This window comes from Phasianus colchicus, chromosome 3, assembly GCF_987193195.1.
Source record: "Phasianus colchicus chromosome 3, bPhaCol1.hap1.1, whole genome shotgun sequence".
Taxonomy (NCBI): domain Eukaryota; kingdom Metazoa; phylum Chordata; class Aves; order Galliformes; family Phasianidae; genus Phasianus; species Phasianus colchicus.
This window is the reverse complement of record NC_143438.1, coordinates 53,554,433-53,576,600: the sequence shown is the minus strand read 5'-3', so window position 1 is coordinate 53,576,600 and position 22,168 is coordinate 53,554,433. Positions and strand designations below refer to the sequence as shown.

The 22,168-nt window shown below is 40.7% G+C and overlaps 1 protein-coding gene across 20 annotated transcripts in view; it reads right to left on the bottom strand.

Annotated features, from left to right (window-relative positions):
• Window positions 1–1,386: 1,386 nt before the first annotated feature.
• DTNA (dystrobrevin alpha) overlaps window positions 1,387–22,168 on the bottom strand; it is a 213,392-nt gene continuing 192,610 nt past the window's right edge. For 16 of the 20 annotated variants that reach the window (XM_090137550.1, XM_090137551.1, XM_090137547.1 and 13 more), the window contains 5 exons: window positions 18,986–19,145; window positions 15,636–15,725; window positions 14,774–14,942; window positions 13,892–14,024; window positions 1,388–4,882 (listed from right to left, as the gene is read on the bottom strand). In XM_090137550.1, coding sequence (XP_089993676.1) covers window positions 4,727–4,882; window positions 13,892–14,024; window positions 14,774–14,942; window positions 15,636–15,725; window positions 18,986–19,145 — 708 coding nt within the window. In that variant the 3' untranslated portion in view covers window positions 1,388–4,726. Of the gene's footprint in view, window positions 4,883–10,310; window positions 10,358–13,891; window positions 14,025–14,773; window positions 14,943–15,635; window positions 15,726–18,985; window positions 19,146–22,168 lie in introns of all 20 variants that reach the window. The other 4 variants (XM_090137545.1, XM_090137546.1, XM_090137549.1 and 1 more) reach the window with 2 other exon arrangements.

Below are 22,168 nucleotides of genomic sequence, written 5' to 3'. Positions count from 1 at the left end.
CCTTCCCAGCTGGCAATTAGCATAACGAGCGGCAGGCTTAGCACATCTGCCATCTGCCCACCACTAAGTGTCTTGTAAAAAAAGTCAATCACGAGGAAACCAATTTGCTGGTGGTAAATTGTGTTGTCTGAAAACAGTAAGCCACACTCCATAAGGTTACATGCCAATGGCAGAATACATCATGGCCTCCTCTGATTCCTTCCAAGGCATGCAACAGCAGCTACTCTTCCACATATCCCGTTCTTTTAGTCTTTAACAGTAATGACCTTATCTCAAAGCCTGCGTAATGGACCTGCAGGACCCCTTCTACTTCCCTTCTCTTCTATGTTAAGCTCAATTTCTCAAAATTAGTTGGAAAAGATGTGAGATTTCTCCTCCCTCCCTCACTGAACCCATTTCTGTGATAGGCTTAACCTCTTATTCCTGCAACGTTCTCTTACAGAATACCAAAGGCTTCACCCCGCATGAAGGACTGCTTATGAGGCAACTGCTGAGATACAGGCCTTGAAGACATGCTATGGAAGAGCATCCATCAATCCCTGTGCTGCTGAATGAAACTCCCAGATGCTCTTAAGAGACTTCCAGATGCTTTCAGTCATCTAACTTAGAAATGATGCAGACAAGGTTACACCTTCCCAGACCTAAAGACAACTATTTTTATTCTTTTCTTATTCTACTCTACTCTCATTCTATTCTACTCCTACTCTCTTATTCATTTCTTATAGCAAATGAAACCAATTTATTCCTTCCTATATGAGTCTATTTTCCTCATGGGGAACAGAAAGTAGAGTAACCGAGAGGCAACAGGAAAAAGACCCGTGCCTATAAATTAGTTTCCAGTGGCTCCTCTGTTTCCCACAGGCCATAGGCTGACTGTGGGTTAGGAAGAAATACAGCAAACTGAGATTAAGCATGGATAAAACAGAGTTATCCTCATGAGCCAACAATATGTCATCATATATTAAAATCCTGAGAATATGAATTTGGACTGGGATTGTGGAGGCAAAGTTCAGAGTATCTGGCAAATAGTTTAATATGTAAAATGATCACCTTTATTGAAGAACGCCACCATGCAGACAGGGGAATTAGGGCAAATAAACCTCACTGATTTATAGGCTACCACAGCAGGCAGCTTGGAAGGAGGAGACTAGGTTTTATCCTTCCCAGATACCGGGATATTTCACTCCATGATAAGAATTACAGGATATTTTTGACACACTGATAGCACTTTTGTTCTAAGGGAGCCCACTCTGATGTAATTAACTAGACAGTTAGAAAGGGCTACTTGCAGGGAAATATAGAAGACACCTGTTCTTGGGCTCCATGGGCTTTTGAAACCAAAACAAGCCACAAACATGATGCTCCGTACATTACTTTTAAAAATCTTTTTAATGAAGAAATAATTCCATTCCAAAATATAGACACACAATTAAATAGTTTAATCACTTCAAAATATAACATGTCCCCAGTAGGTTCCAACACACACACACAAAACAATACTTAACAGCAATACAAAAAACCCATACAATAGCAGTTCTGTTACAATACCAATGAATATTGTGACATCTTTAGTGTCTCTGTATCTGTCTCAAGTGGTGTCAAGTACAGTAGTTTTAAAAATGTCTTGCAGTTAGTAGCCTCAAGATGTAACTCTTCGTACATTTGTTTTTGGTTCAAAGGTAAAAATGCCCTTTGCCTTCAGGACACAGTGGAGTGCTTGTTGTTCACAGCTCCGTCTGCTGAATTGAACCAATGTGATTACAGCAACCCGAGGTTGCAATATTTACAAAGTCTATCTACAGTAATTGCCAAGAACCAATAAAGATGGGAGAAGATGACCGAAAGTAAAGGCAGACACACATGATAAATCATGATGCAACAATTTGGCTCATGCATATAAGAAAATACATATTATATCACAACAAAGGCCACACACCTTTTTATGCAGTTTAGTTAACATTACTACTTACAGACAACCCATTCACCACCTTCGCTTTGGACATTCGAGGACCCTATACATCTTCACATCCCTGTCTCCTGAATCCAAACCACTGGTTCCCTCCAGTGACAGTAAAACCACCCAGAGTTTTTCACTGCTGTGGTGGGCCATTGGAAGCTAAGAAAAGGCCCCCGCCGAGGACCTCTTCTGTAACTCCGTTTGCTTTAATGACCGCAAACCACAATCAAAATAATATTCAACAAGCAGACAAAGACCAGCTGGGTGAATATGTAGCCAGCTTGACAGTTGGGGAATGCTTAAAATAGATGTTTGGAGAGCTGAGTGAAGGGTGCTTCATCTCGGGGCTCCAGGGAGGCAGGGACCTAGAGCTCTGCTGGGGATGGCCCTGCTGACACCAGCCTGACAGAGAGGCATGCGATCCGCCAGCTTCTCTCATTGCTCCTAGTCCGGAAGCTCTTGTGATAGATTTATTCTATTGTGTCTATTTTAAGCACAGTGATAATGATCACACAGACATGATGATGGGAGGGAGCTACTACTCTGGGTACAGTTAAACATGACATGGGTTGAATTAGTCAGCCATTGCACGTAGCTGTGTTCCAACTTGTTTGTTCTATCTCTGTTCAGGAAATGTTCGACTGGAATCCTGAGCTGACAGCAACATCTACAGTTTCACTGGAGTAGCTCAAAATGTGGAGTGCTAGGCACTAGTGGAGGCTCACCCATTCCTGAGAGGAGGCTGGAGGAGGGGCATCAGGATATGGGGCCAGCCTTGCCAGGCCAGCACATATCCCAGGGAAAGGACCAGTGGCTGCAGAAGTGAAAAGTTTACATGAGGGTATCTAGATGCCTCAGAATCTGTTTGGATGTCTGAGACGAAGTCCAGATATGCAAGGAGGTATGGATAAAAGATTTGCATAAGCAATAATGCTATATGAAAGTGAAAAATGGCAGCAGCTCTTTCATACAGATACTCATCCCCTAACACATTGTGCCCAGGGAAACAGCCATAAGCCTGGAGAGTGCATGCAAGCATCAAGTGAACAAACAGAGTTGAGCTACACAGCAATCTCAAGTAAATATGGCAGCACACATCCACGTAACCACGAAAGAGAGGACAGACAAACCATGTTCACCTGCTCCAGATCGGTAACTGACCACTTGCTGTAGGCAAACTGTGCTGGTGTGAAATACCTGTATGAAATGTTACTGTTATCAGCGTTGCTAGACATCGTCACTTCGGAAGCGGCGATGTCGTATCGGTGCAGTAAAATTCCATCTGCCCAGAGGTTGTCCCAGGCTAACGCACTGCGCTTCTCCATTGGGCTGTGCATCCAAGCACTGCCTCGTGCTGACACGCCCGCCCTGCTTCTGGTCTAGCTGTCCATGGGCTGGCTCCAGGGACACGGCTCTAGAACTAGCCATGGTCTGTGACCTGCCATACAGGTGTAAGCTTTATTTCCAAGCGATACGCTGTGTGGGGGATATTCCAGCTATTTTGTGTCCGTCCCTGCTCAGAACTGTCCCTCGGTTTGCAGTAACAGCTGAGCAAACACTTAGCTAGCAGTCTCACTTCCTAATCCCAAACAGCCGGATATGTACCCTTTCTCCTGAAATACCTTTACACTTAAGTTACAAAAATGGACAAAACTCCAATTCTGTAACTGTATGCCCGTCCTTTCGAGAAAACCCACCGCTTCTCTTGTGCTTTTCACTGATAGCTAATTCTCCATCCTTGCTCTGAAAGAGTCTCACCACACATTTCCAAGAGTGCATGCAGAACATCTGGTGGCTGGCTAAGGCAATACACATTCGGAAATCAAAAGAGAACAGTTGCAAGCGCACTTTAAGCCTGTACATTTAAAGCTGAAGGCCTCAAAAATAACGTAATGGAGTGGGTGAGTCGGAAGGGCAGAGGAATGGAAAGAGACGATTTGTTGAACACATGCTTACTAAAGCTAAAACATCAATGAAACAATACCGTGGAAGATTATACATAACATCAGTCAGTTCAGGGATCTTATGGCACCTGTGGTTTATAAACAGCTTTAGTAACGAGTATTTCAAAACATAGTTCACAGTTTTAAGAAGATCTGTGCTGATTTAAAAACTAGATTCTATATCATTTGAATGTCACCTTTTGTATATGATATCTATTTGGAAAAAAAATATTTACACTAACTTCTATGGCTGATTTGTTAGATTATTTTGAAAGAAACATTCCTAAGTTACACATTAGCCCTAAATTAGAGATTTTTAAAATTGTTATTATTAATTATATTATTATTATTGTTTTAGTACATTTTGTATAAGTCTTAATTTAAAGACTTGCAAACAAATTGCAAATATAGTCCGGTACTTTGCTTTTTGGGCTACTAGATATATACACTCAGGAGTATAATCGTTCAGTGTTAATGCGTAGTCGCAGCTTTTTACTTCTTCTGTGGAAAAAAATGTACAGTGTATAGTAAACCAATCTACTAAAATCTCAAAGTATTCAGAAATCAAATTTCTATCTATAAACAGTACTGTCATTGTAAACTGAACAGGTTCAATATCATGTGCAAAGGGTTTATGTGAGTTATTAATACTGCCATCCTTTGTAACAGCAGTATGCACTTCAGTCTGTATTCTTCACTGGTAATGAGCCATGTTACAGAAGATGTAGCTAATATAAGTTAGCTTTAAACGAAAGTCTTTTGTCAAAACACACATCTACAAACTACAACTCTTAGAACAAAAGTACTGTGCTACAGTCCTCAGAACTTAGTTATGTGATTTTTTTGTCAAGAGACGCTGCACCTCTTGGTTCCATTCTTCTGTGAAGTTTGCGGCTAAGCTTTCCTCATCATCTGTCCGAAAGCAGCTCTCCTCATCATCAGTTCTTACGTAGCTCTCGTTGTCTGTCTGGCTGCAGCTTGCCTGGTGAGAAATGTTGAGGGAAACTTTTTTAAAAAAGAGCCAGTGGAAGACACTGCATGTGTGTACACACCTACGCAAGCACACCCACAAGTGAAGTGAGAGCAGGCTGCTTGATACAGAAAGGGAGGAGCTGGCCAACTCTTGTGGCTACGCCTGAAACAATCAAAAAGAAAAAGTAATTCTGCTCAGGTGAGTCATAGAATCGATCCTAGAGTCATTAAGGTTAGGAAAGACCACCAAGATCTCCTAGTCCATCCACAAGCCCATCCGCACCATGTCAACTAACCCACGTCCCTCAGTGCCACAGCCACACGATTCACGAACACCAGGGGCAGTGACTCCTCCACCTCCCTGAGCGGCCTGTGCCACTGCCTCACTGCTCTTTTGGAGAAGAATTATTCCTCCAATCTGAACCTCCACTGGGACAACTTAAAGCCATTTCCTCTCATCCTACTGCTGTTAACTGGGAGAAGAGGCCGACCCTACCTCACCACAACTTCCTTTCAGGTCATTGCAGAGAGCAATAAGGTCTCTCCTGAGCCTCTTTCTGTTACCATGGTGAGAAGACTGCACTGAGCTTTTCATGTAGGATACAGGGATAACTGACACAGATCTGCAGATTTTTCCATTTCCCTTCCCATTTTACTCTTACAGTAGCTTTCTCTACAGTTAGACCACTGGCAGCCAAACCACGGATTATTCCCCTTGAGCACAGGGTCCTGAGCCACTCCATTAACAGCCACTTGCCAGTTCCCACCACGAGCCTCTGTTTGTGAAAATGTCCTGCCCTCATTTAGGCTTGAGTATATTTTGCTATGCCTAAGAAGAAATGCAGTTAATTTGAAGTGCAATTCTAGGAGCAACATATCATAAACATCCCAGTTCACCAGCACACCAATTTATTCTTTTGTTGTGTCCTGAAGAACAACTAAATACCTTATTCAGCTGATAATGAAAAACCTTAATAGGCAACCTGGCTCCCTCTAAACTACATCAAGACCTGCAACCGTTTTCTTTTGGCTTATCTACCCTAAAGGCACTGTATTCTCATCCCTTTTCAGAAATAAGGAGCTCATCCTTTTTCTCTTGATCTGTCTCAGAGCACCACTTCACACTGCATGAGATCTGATAGTAACAGCATAAAAGACCAAACCCTACTGACACGAATTCTTTTCTACTCAGTTCAGGAATAAAGCTGGTCTACCAGATGAGAGAGGAAATGCAAATGGTTTCAGCAAAAAAGAATTAAATGAAATCTGATGAATCAAGAAAGGTCAGGTAGTTTAGCTTACTTCTTCTTCCTGGTACCATTTGATTGTATTAATTATTCAAGCACAAATGCTTCCATCCGATTCCTTAATATCTAAGCGTGTTAAATGGCATGATGATCTTAATTTCATATCTCCATGTGTCAGGCAGTTACAGAAGACCTAACATTAACATTCTGTTGATGAATGAAAAGGAAACTGAATTGCAAGTCTAATGAGAGGTTCACAAAGAATTTCTGACGTGTATTTTAAGCAACTGTTTTTAAAAATCAGGCATGCATCTGCACAACTTCATTGTGCAAACTAATTTGGAAAGCTTCATAAATGAACATTTTGGTCTTTACACTACAGCCCAAAAACACAACCGCCATGGCATAGGTCAGTTCTCAGCTGTGTGAGACTAATTTTTATTGAATCAATTTAAAGGTTATGTAAATATAGGTACATCTCATACTTCATCATGGGATCATTATAACCATAAATCCAAAGCAAGAACGGCTTTTGGAACACTGGATGCATGAAGATGCACTGATAGTACTGACGAGAAGCTAGTTTTGTTTCTAATTTTCTGGATAAACTACTTTTTGAGTGAGGAGAGGGTTTTTTACATTCTTTCATGACTTGTCTCTGTTTCAGGCCCAGCACTGTGATAGACAGGTTTCCATAAAAGTAAAAATGAGCACTGATGAAACTCAAAACTCTCATTTCATGGTAGCATTTTGGATATGCCAGAATTAATTCCGGTTTGTCATATTATAAAACTGTTTCTCAGTCTTTTTTATAACTGAATCCTCAAGTTCTTTTCTGCTACATATCATTCAGAGATTTTCAAGAAACATCTCTGTCACTTGTGTGATTTTAAAACTAAATTAAAAAAACTGAAGTTGCTTCTTCACAGTTAACTTGGTCACAGTCTTCCTGTAGTTTTTCTACACCTACATGCTAAGAAGAGGAGGATTTAAGAAGAAAAAATAAAGAGGAGACACAAAATATAGCTCACAAAGTAGCACACAGTTTTAGAAGTGCTGTGCTGCCAGCCTCCTGTTATTTTCAAGTGGGATGGCTCACATGATGCTGTTTTTAATGCATTTCTTCAGTAAGAAAAAAATCAAACCAAAACAAAAAGAGACACTGAATCAAATGGTTTTGCTAGTAGATTATGCCTTATTGATGTGATTAGTTCACCCAGGGTTTGTAATCTGCATCTCCATCACTGCATCACTGACGTATGAAGACAGAGCTGAAGAAACTGGGCTTGCTTATCCCTGGGCAGGGGCAGAAAGGGAGGATCAGTTAGCATGTGGCTGAGGGGTAGTTACATGATAACAAAGCCAAAATCCACTTGATAGTGATAGAGTATACACAAAGACAAATTGCATGTGGGGTGGTTTGGGTTGGATTTCAGGGTAATCACAAGGAGGGAGATATTGCACTGGCACAGGATGCCCCAAGAGATGGTGAAATCTCCATCCAGGGAGGTCTTCAGCTTTTTGATAGACAAAGCCACGCCTGACAGGAGCTTATGCTGGAACTGGGCCTCCAGAGGGCCCAACCAAACAGAATACCTGCACCTCTATGAGCTCCTGAGCTTCTGGCTTGAAGCCCATGCTAGGAATGAGCCCTAGTGCATGAGCTTTAAATCACAGAACCACAGAATGGCTTGAGTTGGAAGAGACCTTAAAGATCATCTAGATTCAAACCCCCTGCCATGGGCAGGGTTGCCAACCACTAGAAGCAATCAGTCAGCTCTGACTGGCAGTGTTTGATAAACATGATGTCATGATAAACATGAGAACAGAGTTGGAAAAAAAGGGAAAAGGTGAGAAAAATTTAGTGCTACTCACAAAGAATTTTCCTGTTCTGGAAAAACAGTGAAGTTGAATAAACAATTATTTTTTAGCAATGTCTTCTTAGCAAAAAGTTGAGACAATTTGGGGGTTTTAGAATTGAGAAATTTCTGCCTGTTCCCATACTAATCATTCAGTCACCTCTACAATGGAAAATGTCAACCCTAGCCACCCAAGCGGGTAAAATAATGTCGAAGTTGCATTTTGAGACCTGCCTAGTGCTGGCTCAGGACAAGCTTAAATTCATTCTGCTATTCTATTAAGAACAAACCAAGTGCTATTCAAGTGCATTTAACATACTAAATGAACTCAAAACATGATTAAATTATATTTTATGTATTACTCAAACCACTTATCTCTTGAGATCCTATTATACGAGATGTTTTTTCAAAATCTATTCTGGAGAATCGAACATTAGCACTTTTAAAAGATCAAATGCAAATAGAACACAAAAAGCCTTTATCAATTGACATCAACATTGCTTATCCATGACTGATAAATAAGGAAATGAACAAAAGCCTGTGGCTGGCCATCAGTGGCAACGTCACTCATATGATGCTATAATAAATTGATATGATCCCCTCCCAGTTGGCTTTCTGTCTCATACATACAGGCAGTACACTACTGACTGTGCCATTATTGATTGAACAATATAATCTTTGAAGTAATAGTCTTGATGCAATTTGTAAACTTCAAGTAAGAGCCCAACATAAACAGCATACACATTTTAGACATTCTGTCTGGTATGAACAATTATTTTTCCATAACTATGAAATACTGCCACTGAATAAAATGTACATGATACAAAAGTCAGTTATTCCTAATTGCAATTAAACCCAGCTATATATCACATTTCCATTACACACACAGTTTATATGTACATTATTGCTGAAAGACCTATTTTCCTTTTCAAGCAACATGACCTGTAGCTGGCAAGTGCAACAAAATAAAAGAAGAAAACTTGCTTTTCTGTCTGTCTACGTTTAAGAAACTCTACTCAGCTTATATTTTTAACTGGACTACCAAGAAAATGAATGTAACCTGAGGGGCAACATTAGGAGAAAATTTTATGAGCAGTTATTTGGTGTTTATAGTACTCTGTGTATTGTTGTTTGTTTTTCACATCCATTTATTTTGCTTTAGCTGTAAGAAACACTGAGACAGATGCTTCAGAATTACCTAACGGCTTTTAACACTCAAGACTGGTGGCTGCTTTACCAAGGCATACATTTTCACATTCAAATCATAGTACCACCAGAACTTGTAAAACTCTTGAAGTGGGGTCAAATTTTGCTATCAAAACTGCCATCTAAAAAAGGAAAGTTTCAGCCTTTCCTGAAATTCTGGCAGCTCCAGCATAAAACACAGCAACCAAAACGCAACAAGATGAATTCCTGCTATAGTTGGCACAGTGCAGCCTGCTGGTTTTGGTGGTCTGAACGTCACCATGCTCCCACCACCGACTGATAGCAGACCACTCACTGGAGGGGACTGCACTTTTTCTTGGAAGTCAGAAAAGCAGACCACAGCTTCAGATGAGGCAAGAAGTAAGCCTGCGGTCTCCTATTTCCCAGAGAAATGTTCAGAATAACAGGCTACTTCGTAAAAATAGACTTTGTCTGAGTTTCCAAGTAAAAACACAACTGCTGAATTTGGCATGAAACTCAGCGAGGCTGATGTGTGAAGAACATGACCTGAAAATGGGCCAGCAGAGAACTTATAAACTATCCTGCTTTATCTCTGAATTGCCAGACTTTAGCTAGTACGTGGGTACCTTGCATTTTGTGTCAGAGCACTTTAAACCTCCACAACGCATCTGAAGACACCTCTACAGTTAAGCAGCTGGTGGATTGCTTTCTTTGATGTTTGCCTAACTCCAGTTTCCCACGCTACAGCAGATGTTCTGGTCTCGCCAGAAATGATTTATTTTGGTTATACTAGGAAGACTCAACCTTTGCAAGAGTTAAACTCAGGTCTCCTGAAACGTACTCTGATTTCTTATCTTCTGTATATACTTCCTCTGCACTGGCTAGTATACTTGTCATCATCCCCAGAGATGAAAACTCTGCATTCTCACTCCTGTGGCCAACAAATGGAAAAGATGATGGTGTAACATGAGTCTTCAATTCCAGGACCATATTTCAAATGGATTATTAGAAACGATTTGGTGACACTCCTAGGCATTCTAATACAGCTTAAAAAGAAGAAAGAAACAGCACCATCACATACACTCAGTAGTACAAGGTGCTCTGCAACTGAAATACGTTATGAGGATTCATTCCAAACATTCTTCTCAATTATAACGATACTTACTTGAGAGGAGAGAGAGAAGGATATTGCACTCAACTTTGCAAACTGACCTGTGGATAACAAAGGATAGAAAACAAGAACATGACAAATTTAGCCAGTGAGCAGCCAGGTAGTGTATTATTCTGAAGAAAGCCATGCACATGCCTAGAAATAAAGACTGTAATTACGGACCCGGAAAACAAACCCAATGAAAAGTGCCTTACACAACACATTCAGCAAAAGACTTTAACAAGAACACAACTGCTAGCAGATGTGGCAGCATCTGCACTGTTAGCACTTACACTTGTGCACTAAATGTGATTTTTCTAGTACAAATTGTTGTTATTTACACCATGCTTCAGAAAAAGAGAGAAAGAAGCCTCCTTTGAGGTCCCCTGCCCTAGATTCTCGTGTGCATCCTGAGGGTTCTGCTCACTTCACTAATTTAGAGTTTTGCTAGAAAATCTTGCTTGAAGACAAGGTGACACAAAATAACAAGAGTGGGTTTTGACCAACCGTTTTCCATGCAAGGCTACATCTACACATTTTTCTAAATGTGCTGCTTTTACAAAAAGTGTGATATTTAATAAAGTAAAACCGGTTGCCATATTGTTACGGAGGTTACCTTTCTGTAACCTCAGTAGGAGTTCTCCCTTGCAGATTATCTCAGCTGACAATTGCATTATGACAGCTACAGCCACCAGTTATTTTTTTGCTATCCAGATTAATTCAGTGTACGTGTGAGTACAAACAGTAAAATAGCCTGCAATAAATTTCAATGGCTGGATGCACAAGGAGAATAGTTCACCTGACCACTGTTCAATAGGATACCCTAAAACAACAATTTTCCAGCTTTCTTTCATGTTTTCAAGTGGAAAGCAAGCCATGGCTTTGTCTTAAGGAAGTACCAGTGACTACAGTGGAAAAAGGAATAGCATAACAAAATACCACAAATTAACTGCAAAGCACAAAGAGCAAGCCAAAGCAAAAGCACATGTCTCAGGAGCAATACATGACATTATCCAACCACCTCCCAGTCATCCTAGTGATTGCTAATAACTTCATACACAATTTTGCTTGCTTAAACATGTTCCATAATCAAAAGGGCATCAGATATTGTAGAAAGAATTTCTCATACACACTGCATCCTTTGGATCTGTGGTTATCAACTAAAAATAGTTTCTATTTATAAGTTACTGCTAGCAAATAATTGCGTGATAGGAGCTGACAATCTGATAGGCAGTGGAGTACAGTATGAAATTTCTTTTGGAAAAATTTTCTTAAATGGAACTTGTCTAGAATAAGGATTTTCTATTGCCTCAGTGAACACATTTCTGTTCATCTTGGTGTAGTCTTGGCTCACCTGTACTCAAGAGGAGTTTTATTCTGACATCATCTCCTCCCCTTCTGTAAGTGTTGTTGAAAGACAGTAGAAAAACTATTTTTGACTGAAGCAAGAGTAACATCCAGGTCTATTTAGCAACATTTGCAACTCCTACTATACAAGGAATACTCTTATTTTGCATTGTACTTGTGTATTCAGTTCTATGCATGTACAAAATGTAACTTATGTGTCATGTAATGCTGTTACTGTATATTGTACTTCCATACTGTAATCAAATTTCAGTCAATGTGGCCTATCACCCCTTCCAGAAAAAAACTTTTACTAGCAACAATAACATTTATTATTTGGTGCTTGGTAGCTGTCACTGTTGATGTACTCCTTAGTTACTGACAGTTACTTTCTGTTACATCTTGATCAGAAGTTTAAAGACTATCATCTTTGTCATTTCCTAGCTTGGATTAAAATAAAAATGTGACAAAAAAACCCCATGTCATCCACTGTTGCCTTAGCATATATATCCCATAACAATACTGCTGCTGCTGTCACCATGTCCTTAATGACCTTTGCAATTAAATGAGTTTTGGCAAGTTACCATGAGCCTGTAGCAGACTGAGGTAAACAAGCCCTCAAAAGATGCTCATCAACCCCAAAATTACCTGCAATTTTGATATGAGACAATGAACTTTTTAAGCATAATTAATTCTATCAGCTTTGCAGAAGAGGCAACTACAAGAACTGCCATTTTTTATTAGACCAAGAACCTGCCAGTCCCAGAATCTTGTATCCAAAGCGACCATCAGCAGGCACTACAGAAAAACTACCAGCACATCTCCCATCTAGAAAGTGCTTTTGAATCTGACTTCTGTACAGTTGGTCTCTCAGTATCAGCTAAATCCTTTTTTTTTTTTTTTTTTCACATTTATATTTCTGGTCTCTGTTACACTCTATAGCGGTGAGATCCAAATTTTAATTGATCACCATATGGGAAAATACTTATTCTTGCTTGCTTTAAATCTGCTCCTTAATAATTGAATTGGGCATGCCCTAATGGAAACATTACTACTATCATTCTTACAAGATGAGAGTTTTTTATATTAGTACAATCCAAATCAGAATAACTTAAAAAATTGTGATAGTTTATTACAGCAGGCAGAAGTGGAGGCTGCTGCACAGGCAGGACAGGATTTCTACAGAATTCTAGGCCCCTCTGTCAAATTAGCTTTTCTTGGATTCTCAAACAAACGCCCTTTGAAAGCTTCCTCAGGGGGTATTTAATGACAAATCCCCAGGCTCCACTATACTAGATGCTTGTAGAATACTTGGTTCTCTAGGATATAATTCATTCCAGACCCTCTCCCTCCCTTCCAGATTCTGAAAATGACAATGACAATGACACACAGACTGTATTTAAGCTTCAGTTCACAGTGGAGAAACCATTATGAGTGTTTTCAACTACTGGAGGAAAACAAAATCTAAATATAACAACAGCTTGGCTGAATACCATGAACCAGCCTCTGTGGTATGGAGTGTGGAGGTCTAAACGACGTAGGGGGAACTGGCAGAGAACAAGTTGAGAGGCAATTCTGGCCCACCTCAGGGCCTTGGTAAGGATAATGACTACCGTTGTGTGCCTCAGGTGTGGTCCTTCTGAGCATGCACAGAAGCTAGATGCACACATGCCTACAGAAGAGAACAGCAGCAGTTTTCAGAATTTTGTAGTTTTTGGAAAGGCTGAGAGACCTGGGTCTACTCAGCCTAGAGAACAGAAGACAGGTAATCTGATCAATGTTTATAAATATCTAAAGTGTGGGAGACATCTGGATAAGGACAGACTCTGTTCAGTGATGTGTAGTAATGCAACACGGACCAATGGTCAAATCATCTGCTCTGACAACAAATTGGAACACAGGAAGTTCCACACAAATATGTGGAAGAACTTCTTTACAATGAGGGTGACAGAGCACAGGAACAGGCTGCCCAGAATGGTTGTGGAGTCTCCTTTGGAGATATTTGAGATCTGTCTGGATGCCTACCTGTGCAACCTACCGTAGGGAATCTGCATTAGCAGGGGATTGAACATGATGGTCTCTGGAGGTCCCTTCCCAGCCCTGCAACTCTGTGATCCTTTGAATGTGGCTGTTCTAGTAACTGAGAAGAGATCACATCCTAGGGCCCAGGACAGGATAAGAAGGGCTCTGGACAGTTCTGGTATGTAATTATTTCTTGTTTATGGAGAGGTATGATCAGCTCCTTTTCCTACCTGGTATGCCTCATCCTGCAGCTTCTGCTTCAGGTACTCTTCCATCTTCAGTTCATTCTCCAGCTGGCGGACAGAATCATTCTCATAATTTTCATCATCTGCTCTGACAAAAGGATCTCCGTCTTCTGTAACCCTAAAGACAATTATTCATAAACAGGCTCCTGAGATGAATGACATTCAGAATGGATACAACCTCCCTTTATTGTAAAGTTTGAGGACAGCAGGATACCTTTGCTCCAGCCACATGCACCACCAGGTAATAATGTCCTGGAAGTGGAAAACATTGCTGTTGTTTGCCCTCTCCAGTGGTCTTGTATTGATGAAGTAGACCAAAGGGCACATTCTGCTGAAGGTGTTTCAGGTGTATGGAAATGTGTCCTCAGTAATTGCTTTGAGAGTAAAACAAAGAGTAAGAAATCGAGCTAAAAATAACTGGAAAGATTCTGCTTCTAAAAATAAATTGGTTTGTTGATCAATTTAGTTGGTCAATAAAAAAGCATTCTGTCTTCCCCAGAAAAAAAAAAACAATTTCTTTTTTCACTGTGCTCCAATAGGCTCTTAGGTCTGGATGAGCAGAGACTGGGACTGCAGAGCATATATATGATTAAGGGGCACAGCTGTCCCACAGTCTTCACACTACCTGAGTGTCCTAGAGTTGACACAAGATAGCTCACACCTGAAGGCACCCTAAGCTCTGGCCTTTCAAGTGTACTTACTTGAAAGCAATAGCTTACTACTGTCTATTCATAAAGCTGTCCTCATTTGGATTTAAGCTTTTCTGGGTATTCAAATAGTTGAGAGGGTGAGAAAATATTTCATGCTGCATATTGTCTTCAGCAGAAAAAGAGTGAGAGAACAAAGGTGAATTGAGCAGGTACCCACATGTCACTGCGCATGGATCCGGTGGCAGCAGCACTGTGGATGTACCCTGGCTTCCGGGCATGGATCTGTGCAAGGAAAGCCTTCTCAGATGTTGGAGATGGAACAAGGTCATCAAAATGAGTCCGTCCAAATTCAGAATCCACGTTGCTTTCTGTCTCACTGCCCACTTCTGTGAAACCAAATTTGACAGATGTTTCCATTTAACTTTCCCAAGATCAAGTTTACCAGTCTATTTCTCTAAACTTTTCTCTGTCTCTCCAGCTTAGGGTGATCATCTCATCACAGTGAATGCAGTAGAACATAGTAGAATACTATTCTACATGTATCTGTAGATTTAACGGTCTTCTTGTGGTAGGACAGAATAGTGAAGATTTTGCTTATTAGGTAGGATATTTTTATGAGTACACTACATACTGCATTTTACAGAAATTCCTATACATTCTATATTGAATGAAATTTGTAAAGACTGAAATCTCTCTTCAGTGCCACCCCAGTCATCTCTCTAAATGGAAACTTCTCTTTATGGAATGGAAAGTTGCCATCAATCAGGGTGCTTTCACAGCCACTGATAATGTTTCCTCTCAGGTACAATTCCCTGAAAAGGCCATTTCCCTAAGAAACAAGGACCAAACTTCTCAACGAATTTTTGTTGCATTCAGCTGTATATTTACAACCATGGCTTTCAAAACCCCTGAATTCTGAAGCTGTTATTTGGAAACTTCCTTTTCTATAAGCATAAAAAGCTTTGAAACTACATTGTACTGTTTTCTTTGTTGGTCTATATGCCCCTAACTCTTAATTTTTTACAAATATATACGAAATATCAATGTGTTGACTATCCACCCTCTTCAGCCTCACTCACCAGAATTTAGTTCTTTTACCAAAGACGACATTGTGTTGGTGATTGAATCTGCTGCTACCAGCAAATCATTTCTTAAGTTTCGTCTTGCACCTGAAGCAAGAGACAGACAAAACAGTGTTAATATTCTTCACAAGACATGTGTTTTCCTGTTCAAAGCAGTTTTAACCCTGCTGAAAGCTGCCATTGTGATGATTCAGGGTATCAAAGACCTTACGAGGGACACGTGCAGAAGAGTTCTCTGCAGAATGGCCTCATTTACTTATGCTGTATGCAAGAGCAGAAGCCTACCCTCATGCTTCATTTAATCACAATGCCAGATATGTGGAGATTATTCATTGCCATCAAGCTTGCATTTGTGCAGTGATACCAGCAGACCAGGCCTAGAAGATTAAATCCAGCGTGAACTCATTTAAAATGTCTGTGGGGAAGGAGGAAAGGAATGAAGTGTTTTCTATAAGTTCCCACAGTTCTGTTTAATGACACCAATATTGCTAGGTATTTGCCAGATAATTATGGCAAATGTTGAAGAAACACACTTGACCTCATCAAGATTTATATGGATTTTCCTTCTCTGCTCCCTCTCAGCCTCTGCTCTAGCTGAAGGATTTTTTTGTACATTTCATAATTTACTCTTTTTTTTTTTTTTTTTTTTTTTTAATAAAAGAAGCACTATTGCCTCTCTTAACAGCCCCAGGCTGCTTTTAAACTCTTTTTAATAATGAATCTAGAAGTGCTTCCCTGCTGGACCTGGCAATATTCCCTTAATCATCAATCATGAAGGATTCTTGTGAGCTGCATGAAAAACTCCTTCCCTAGGAGCAGGCTGTTGGTAACGCATACTTCACTCCCCCAGATCCCAAACATAGCTCCTATTGTGGCTGTATAATCAGTATATCCCACAGAACCTCTAATCTTCCAGACTGATTTATTCACAGGAACTTGCAGGATTCAATTGCTGTAGATTCTTCAGAATGGGCTGAATGTAAAATAATACATTTAAAAAACTCCAAACCCTAAGGTTTTTTTCCTATTCCTTTTTTTTTTTTTTTTTTTTTTTAATATACTGCTGTTAGCAGATGATTCCTGGTGTGTAAATCAAAGTGGTTAATCTCTCTCTCACACACACAGGAACACTCAAGACATCCACTCCCTCTCTAATGTTGTCTTGGATTTGTATCTGTAAACTATGGCAAACTCTACAGAAAAAAAAGCAAGAGAAATGGTGCTTTAACCATGGCTTATGTGCATTACAAGACAAGGATATGGAGACAGGTCTCCGCTGGCACAGTGCAGAATGGAGCACTGTATGTCAAGATGTGATGGAGTGGCTGGTTTGGGGTTCTGTGGTTTTGACCACCCCACCTAGGGAATGGGGTAAATGACATAAAGCTAGATATTCATCAAATGCTGCAGTTTTTAAATGTGATCACTTAACTTTTTTTACTGCTTTCTTTTTTGAATAAAATACATTTATATACTTTAAGAGTATCTGCCTGGGGCAAATTAGTGTTATTTATGGATAAATTATTGTTGCCACTATCGTATTTCTCACAGTCTTAAGTCTAGAAGAAATTACTCAACAACATCATTGGAGTTAGTGGCCAAATTTTTGCCTCTGTCATTTTTTTTTTCCACAGCAGAAAAAGGAGAACATGTCTTGACTGTTTCTTTTCTCACAGAAAATGAGGTATCCATCAGACTGGTGTGCTGGGATTAGGAATTACACCTAAGTAAAACAAGTTCAATATATGGACTGACTAGCATTTTAGTAGAGAGTTCTTCATTGCATTATAGATTTGACCTTGATGTAAGATACAGAGAGAGTGCCCAGAGAAGTGCAGGGGTAGAGCTGCATGAGGGCTGAACTGGGTTCGTAGGAACAAGCGCTCTAGCAGGGGAACTCCAGAGTCCCACTTACATTTTCACTTATACTACTGAAAAATTGCAAAAGAATTGTGTAAATAAAAGAACTGCAATGAGGTAAATATTTTAGAATAAAGCAGATTTAAAAAAAAAGAAGGAATTATTTCCTCATTCAGGGTCACATGGGCTATTTGCTTTCTTTCGCATTCAACATAATCACTTAACCTGTGGCCTTAGAAATTCAAAACAGTTGAAAATGTATTGCTACTTGACAAGACAGCGGAACGAGGAATGAGAAACACGGTATAGCCTACAGCAGTATTAAGAAAAAACAGAGGAAGGACTCACTGAGATTTCCCAGCTCAGTTCCTGTTTAGTCTGGTCAGGCCTTCCTGGAGGCACAAAGCAAAAGGGCAAGGGACAACAGCCACAGGTTGCATCAAGGGACACTCAGATGTAAGGACAAAATATTTACATAAGAGACAAGGTCAAACTCTGGAGCAGAGGCTGTGGAAGATGCACGATGGGAGCCATCCAGAGCTCAGCTGATGAAAGTCCTGAACAACTGCATCCTGCTTTGAGGCTGACTTTCTTGGGGCAGGATGTGTGGCCTACAGAGCTCTTCTTACCTGAACTCATTCTATGGTTGTAGCATATATTCTTTAGCAGTCCTCATGTAAAAAAAACACACTGAAAATATACTTTGCTGAGATCAATGACAACTCTTCTTATTCTGGTTACAAGAATTCATTAAATGGCATAGTGTCCAGTTTCTGCTTATCTCCCTGCCAGGAAAGGTGTGACAGCTGACAAAGTTGATATTTGACAGTGAAACACAGTTGTCACAGTATCACAATCTCATTCATTGAGGTTGGAAAAGACCTCTAAGATCATCTAGTCCAAACATCCACCTACCCCCACCATGCCCACTAACCACGTCCCTCAGTGTGACATCCACACAGTTCATGACGGTGACTGCACCACCTCCCTGGGCAGCCACTGCCTCGTTGCTCTTTTGGAGAAGAAACTTTTCTTAATATCCAATCTGAACTTCCACTGGGACAACGTAAGGCTGTTCTCTTTTGTCCTATCACTGTTAACTGGGAGAAGAGGCCAACATCCCCTTTGCCACAACCTCCTTTCAGAGGGCTGTAGAGAGCAATAAGGTTTCCCTGAGCCTTCCCCTTCTCCAAACAACCCCAGTTCTCTCAGCCGCTCCCTATAAGACCTGGGCTCCAGAACCCTCTCAGCTTTGCTGCCCTTCTCTGGACACGCTCCAGGGCCTCAATGTCTTTCCTGTAGTGAGGGGACCAAAACTGAATGCAGTACTTGAGGTGCAGCCTCACCAGTGCTGAGTACAGAAGGGAAAAATATTTGTTTTGTTTTACTGCATGCAACTTAGAAGTTCATTATTCATTAACCACACAAAACGGCAATTTTTAAGTTGTTTCCAAGTACCTCAGACAAGCTCCTAAAATGACACTTACTTTGTGCAAAGGCTTCCTGCACATCTCCTCCCACTCCAGTCAGAGAGTCCTGAGGTGTGTGGGTGGGTGTGGAGCAGGCAGAGGCAGACCTGATAGGCATCGGGATAGGTCTGCTGATGGTGTGGCTGGGCGAGGAGCGGGGGGAGCCTGCCCCTTGGGTCTGCAAAACAACCAAGCACATAAATGGGTCCTCGTGAGAGCCCTCATCCTCAGCTCAAAGGCATCATGCTCTTTGTAGACAGGCTGTGTAATGCTAAAAAGAAATGCACTGGAGTCAGTCGTTTGTTTGCAGACAGCAATGCTCCAGTGTAGAAAAATAGTAAGTAGGAAAATATGAGTGAAGATCTAACTTTCTCAAAACACGGGAAAATGTCAGGCAGCTAAATTAAAAAAAAAATAAAAAAATCCAAGTTAATGAACACCAAAGCATACATAGGTCTGCTCTCTGCCCTGACTCACTTCCCCATTCACATGCACGTGTGGTAAAACATAACTGATTTGGACTGTGAGAAGGGGAGCGATGCTTCATTGAGGGCACCAGGCACTGCTCCTCCTCACAGAGTCCCACCAGGCCTGGGCAGCCTCTCGGCCACATGAAGGCTGACATGCTCAATAAATCATACAGCCTCAGGCCTTTTATTTGTGTCTAGAGAACTATTTTAAGCCACTCCTAAATCATACACCGTTAAATTGTTTGCTCTGCAGGATATACCTGGGCAGTCCCAAAACACTGTGGGGACGGGGCCATTTTAAATCCTGCTACGCTAACATGTTTTCACACCAGCCATATAAAATGTCATGCTGTTAGCACCTCGAGGTTAGTATCACTTAGTTGAAATTCAAGCAGACTTTACAAAATAATAATTTTTACCAGGGTGAGTGATGCCAAGAGACACAGTGCCCTTTTCTCTGACTGTTTCAGAGCCCCTGGGAATGCACGTCCACATAAGGAAAAATGAATGTCCAAGCCCACGCCAAGCTGCACACATCCTTAACGACTGAAATCCTGGAGGATGGAGGTGGCTGGAGAACTTTTACACAGAGACTATAACATGTACCCCTGTTTGTTTACAGTGAAAAGTAACATATGTGCTGTCTCTCCCTTACTCCACGTTCTTTCTGAGAATTTAGAAGGATTTCTTAAGTATTCCCATGCCATTTCTTTTGACTCCTGCAGTGGCTGCCACAGTGGCCCAGATAAGGCATGGCAAATATATCCTAAGAAAAGACAGTGGCAGCCCATAATGAAGGGAAGGCAGCACTGTCCTTGAGATTTTTATAAATTCCTGCCCCTAACCATAAATTATGTATCAGAATACTAAGCTATTTGTTCATTTCTATCATCCCTTTCTAAGGGACATTATCACCAGAGAGACATCAAGGTTTATGAGGAATAAGCACATTACTGATGGAAGAATAAAGGACTTAATATATAAAATTTCTCTAATGATCAGTTTTAGAACATTTAAATGATAGATGAAAGGGAAATCAAATATATAATGGCCAGATGCTCTCCTGTTTCTGCAATCATCCGTCCCCACAGAAGCAGCAATACTGATCTCTGGTCCACAAGGAGCTGAGTAAAAAGCACCCTTGAGATGCTCCAAGGTTCTTGGAGGTCACACACCCTGCACGGCAGGCAAGGCACCTGGGAGCTACATCTTTCATGTCTCAACTCCTCTATCAAACAGATCTGCTAAAGAATTTCTTGTTCCCAGTTCCCTCCTTTGCTTGCCCTGTTTCCTCAGTTCCCCACGGTCATAGTTCTGGGAAATACCAAGAGTGGAACTTCCAGAGAATATGAGAAAAAAGGGATAAGATTTGTTTCCTATAACCAAGTCACTTTTCAGGAATGAATTTCATAATAGGCATTTTATTTACTAAAAATAACAGATGCCTGCCAGTACTTCTTCATTGGAATTTTCCCACAAGCTACACACCAGTGCTTAGCATTGCATTTGCTTTACAGCTATGGCTGAGACCTTGTGTTTACGATAAACAGTATTTTCTTATCTGAAGCTTTTAGTTTTTGAACAAAGTGTTTGTGAAACATAAAGGAATGAAGCTTTTGGATCTCAGTGTCTAGCTAAGAACTTTTCAATTTTTATATTATTTGGGCAACATCATACAGAGGTAATGAAGACAATGCTGAAATAGGTGGATATTAGGGAATGCCTGATGAAAGAGAAATAAATGCTTATTCTACTTAGTTTCAGCTCAGCCCAAATTTGTGGGACAGAAAGTGTTATTCCTACCTACTGGCTATCAGGCAAAATGTGGTTTTCATGAGCTGGAGCTCCTGAAACCCACAGAGACCATCGGTGTGCTAATTTGAGCACAGAAATCTAGCACCTAATTGCTCCCAAGGTAGCCAGCCATACCAGCTGAGGTCTAGGGCATGCTGAAAAAAAAGCTAGGACAGTGACCACCAAATTGTAAATGACTTCAGGTTTTACGTTGTAATTGGCTACAGTTGTCACTGTTTTGGTGCCTTTCAGGAAAACCCGTGTTTTAATGAATTCACCACCTCTAGTTAATGTATTAAGGATCTGAAGTTAATCCTTGCTAGACAGGAGAAGGTTTCCCATCATTAAGCACTACGCATGCTTAGGAGAAAAGGCTCGGAGTGAAAGCAGGAGCTTTGGTGCACTGCTCCCTCTGCCGGGGCTGAGCAGTGATCACAGATGTGAAAGTGTCCTGCAGCCTCATCAGGTAGTGAAGAAGCTACACAGACATGAAGAACTCATTATCCTTTCTCAAGGAGGGGCAGCAGAGAAATAGAAAGTTCATAAGTATCAGATGATTTGCCAGATGGCTCATTCCAATTGAATTCAACCAGAAATTAATTTAATCTTGTTTCTCTCAACAGATCATGAAATGGCACAGTGTAATGAGTATAATTGCGTGGAAACTCAGAGTAATTCCTGAGCACCATCATCTCATATTCAGCATGGCTATTACTCCGTGAAGAAAAATTCATATCCTGTAATAGGCCAAAAATGAGCTTCCACTTACACTGTCCAGTGAACATTCTATATGATAGGGAGCTTCTCTTTTGTGAATGGAAGATTCTTTTAACACTGTTACACAGAACTATATTGATGGCTCTTAAACAGAGGCGATATTTCATAGGACGGTTGGGGGTGGCGAGGACTTTAAAGATCAGGTTTGGTCAGATTTTAT